This window comes from Opisthorchis viverrini (genome assembly GCF_000715545.1).
Source record: "Opisthorchis viverrini unplaced genomic scaffold opera_v5_414, whole genome shotgun sequence".
NCBI classification, from domain to species: Eukaryota; Metazoa; Platyhelminthes; class Trematoda; order Opisthorchiida; family Opisthorchiidae; genus Opisthorchis; species Opisthorchis viverrini.
In genome coordinates, this window is record NW_008752075.1 from 270,549 (window position 1) to 273,485 (window position 2,937).

General features: G+C 40.2%; 1 protein-coding gene across 1 annotated transcript; it reads left to right on the forward strand.

Moving 5' to 3' along the window:
* Window positions 1-865: 865 nt before the first annotated feature.
* Window positions 866-2,568, forward strand: T265_10868 (hypothetical protein; the record flags this gene model as incomplete). The annotated part of the gene is made up of 4 exons (XM_009177361.1): window positions 866-947; window positions 1,283-1,390; window positions 1,866-2,038; window positions 2,449-2,568. 4 exons carry the CDS (start codon window positions 866-868, stop codon window positions 2,566-2,568), a joined length of 483 nt encoding a protein of 160 aa, XP_009175625.1.
* Between the last annotated feature and the right edge of the window lie 369 nt (window positions 2,569-2,937).

Consider the following 2,937-nt stretch of genomic DNA (forward strand, 5'->3'; position numbering starts at 1 on the left):
AAACCATCAGCTGATTTATAAGATTCAGGTTTTAGTATAATGGTTTGGGTGTTCTCTTGTGGTTTAGTTGAACCCGCCTAATTACAGCAACCCCACAAATGCACTGAAATATGATGCACGACCACTCTCAGAATGGATGGGCGTTGACTCATTTCAGCGTTTGAACCAACAAATGAACACCTGCAACATGATAACAGTATGAACATACATTCTCGTTGCATGTTTTACCACTCCTCACTACAATTTCACTTCAGTCTTAATGGGGTATATATGAATTCAGTGTCAAATCTAGGGGATGGAAACGTTTTACTTAGGTACAGGTAGTCAAAATTAGGGGGAAAACCTTACGTTGAACATTTTGAGAAAAATCGTGATGACTATAGCATGAGTATAGTTAATTGTATGCTTTGTGCGTACTTCATTAATAAGAACTGATGAGTTGGAAGTGGTGTGTCGAAATTCTCTGGGAAAAGGAAGTAATTATGGCAAATTTGCCCGAAGCATTGGTTACATCATAAAATGTACCAATGACTTTAATAACGAAAATCGATAGAGGAACTGAGAAGTGCACATGCAGGTAATAGAGCGTGCCATTTTATGCAAAACGTAACTCCTTGAGGGGTATGTTCCACCAGTGCCCGCTTGACTCAATAAAATTTTTCCGTGTGGCTTATCACCGTAAAAATAAGTGTGATTTTTGTCTTTGTACCGTAATAACCAATATACCAAGTAATTAAACTGGTTGTTTTGAGACGCAAATAGTCGTATGACCTTGAAAACTGTCACCTTGGTCGCATATGTGGGGGAAGTCTAGCAAATAAAATGGTCGTGTCTTTCGGGAGGCATACGAATTAGGCCGTACAGGATGCACGTACTTAATATCATTTTGTGTTTTACAATCCTGCACATATCTGGTCTCGTGTGTGCTGTGGAATTCGCCGATTGCGGTAGGTTTTACGGGGCATACAGGATAATATTGCAATGGATTCAGCGTAACCTTTTGCACATTGCCTTGAACATCAGGTAGATCAATTTTAGTTGATGTCCTCATCTTATTTTGGACCCCGGCTCATTGTCTGTTAAGCAGCTACTTATGACTTCACTTGGAGTGCCTTATCTTTGGCTTTGCCCACGGACCTTCATTGGAATCTGGGAGCGAATTGACGACATTTTCTGAGGACGTCTCCCATGACACGCAACAAACTGAGCTGTTAGAATACACTGAAGTTCAATGCACAAGCTGAAAAATGAATTCTGTTTACTTTGTTTCCTTGGCATGCAGGTTCTACGGGGGCTATCGTAATGTCACTGGACGTTTCTCCATGTGACGCTGATTTGTGTACACTTGTCAGGGGTACACTGACTACTTTTACAATTACCTTTGTTGCACGTAAGTAGTGCACTTCTGCACAAAAGTTCACTTGGTCTGCTTTTTATATATTTCCATTATCAAGCGTAGTAAAATTTGTAATTTGGGTAGTTATTTTCCCAAACGATCTCGGGTTCCTTCACGTGGATCATCGTTTTGTCTGCATTTTTCCAGCAAAATTCCATCATATGTGGAGGCTGCACGACTGGGTATTGAGGCCTCGGGCTTCATAAAATAGTCAACTGGGTTTATTATAAGCTACGTGGATGAAGCTTTTAACTTTGATTAAATGTTTGAGTGATTCTGAACATCGTGATTTCATACCTAATGTTTCGGTTCCTCATGTAGTGCCTCGCTTTGAACTACAACTATGCCGTTCATTAATCATCGCAATTGTTTTGAGTTAGCAATTATTTTTATTTGGAGTAGGGTTTTCTGTTTGTTTAGGCAAAAAAGCTGATCTGATATTCTCTCTGACATGTTCCTCTTTGATCAGGCAGGGACGCAGATGCTGTGTATTCCAACGTCAGAGATACCGCTCGTGGATCACTTGTGGTACATTTTCCGCAAAGTGATATATGTCCTCAACTGGCCCCACCCTGTCCCATTTTGGCCGGCGAACGATACACATTTAGCTACACAGCCGTAGTGGCTAACTCCCTTCAAGCAGTAAGTGCAATGGAATCCGATGCGCCCATGTGTGTGGAGTGCACTCAGATAGCGCTAAGAAGATTTTAGGATGCAAAATTATTTTATCGGTCATATAATCAGAAACATTGTACATTTCATGATGACGACGGATAATTATGCACGATGACTGCTGGTACATAGGAATGGGCTGACATTCTTGTAATCGATTGATAGAAGCCGCAAATCGTAGGCGGGATTTTAATGTTATATTCGCAATTGTACATAATTTGTCGAATTATCACTGGCACTTGAAGCCTTAAGTAACGACAAGTGTTCTTTAATCATCTGGATGTGTTTCCTTTACACGAACTGTCTCTACAAAGGGATTTTATAACAACCTGCGCTGGATTGCGTATCTATGTTCCGCTATCGTTTTCTCATTCATCAAGACGAGTATTTCTGATTCTCTAGGGCTCAATGTCAATCCGATGGAAAATATTGTACGGAAGTGGAGCAAAGTTCATGTGCATCGATTTCAAGGTGAAAATTGCATAACCCGCGCGGAGTGATAGTGACTATGTATGCTAAATAAAATAGTAATCACTCGAGATTACCATTTTTTCCATTGGATTCGCGAATACTGGGAGGTCTATAAGACCGGGTGCACCCAGAAAGTATGCGTTAGCAAATATACTGAAAAATGTCACTGTGTCGGAATTCCGGTTATTCAGAGCGTTAATTAACCAATCGATTTTCTTAACTACCATTGATTACCCAAATTTCAAGTCACGGAAGTAATCAAATGTACAGCGGGAGGAGGGGTAATTCAAATGCTCAAAATAGAATCTGCTATGGATAAGTTGTAAATTTCGCAAAATAATCGGAAAGTGTTGGAGGTATTTCTTCTTTTGCCTTGTTAGAGTAATGCACAAAGAGAT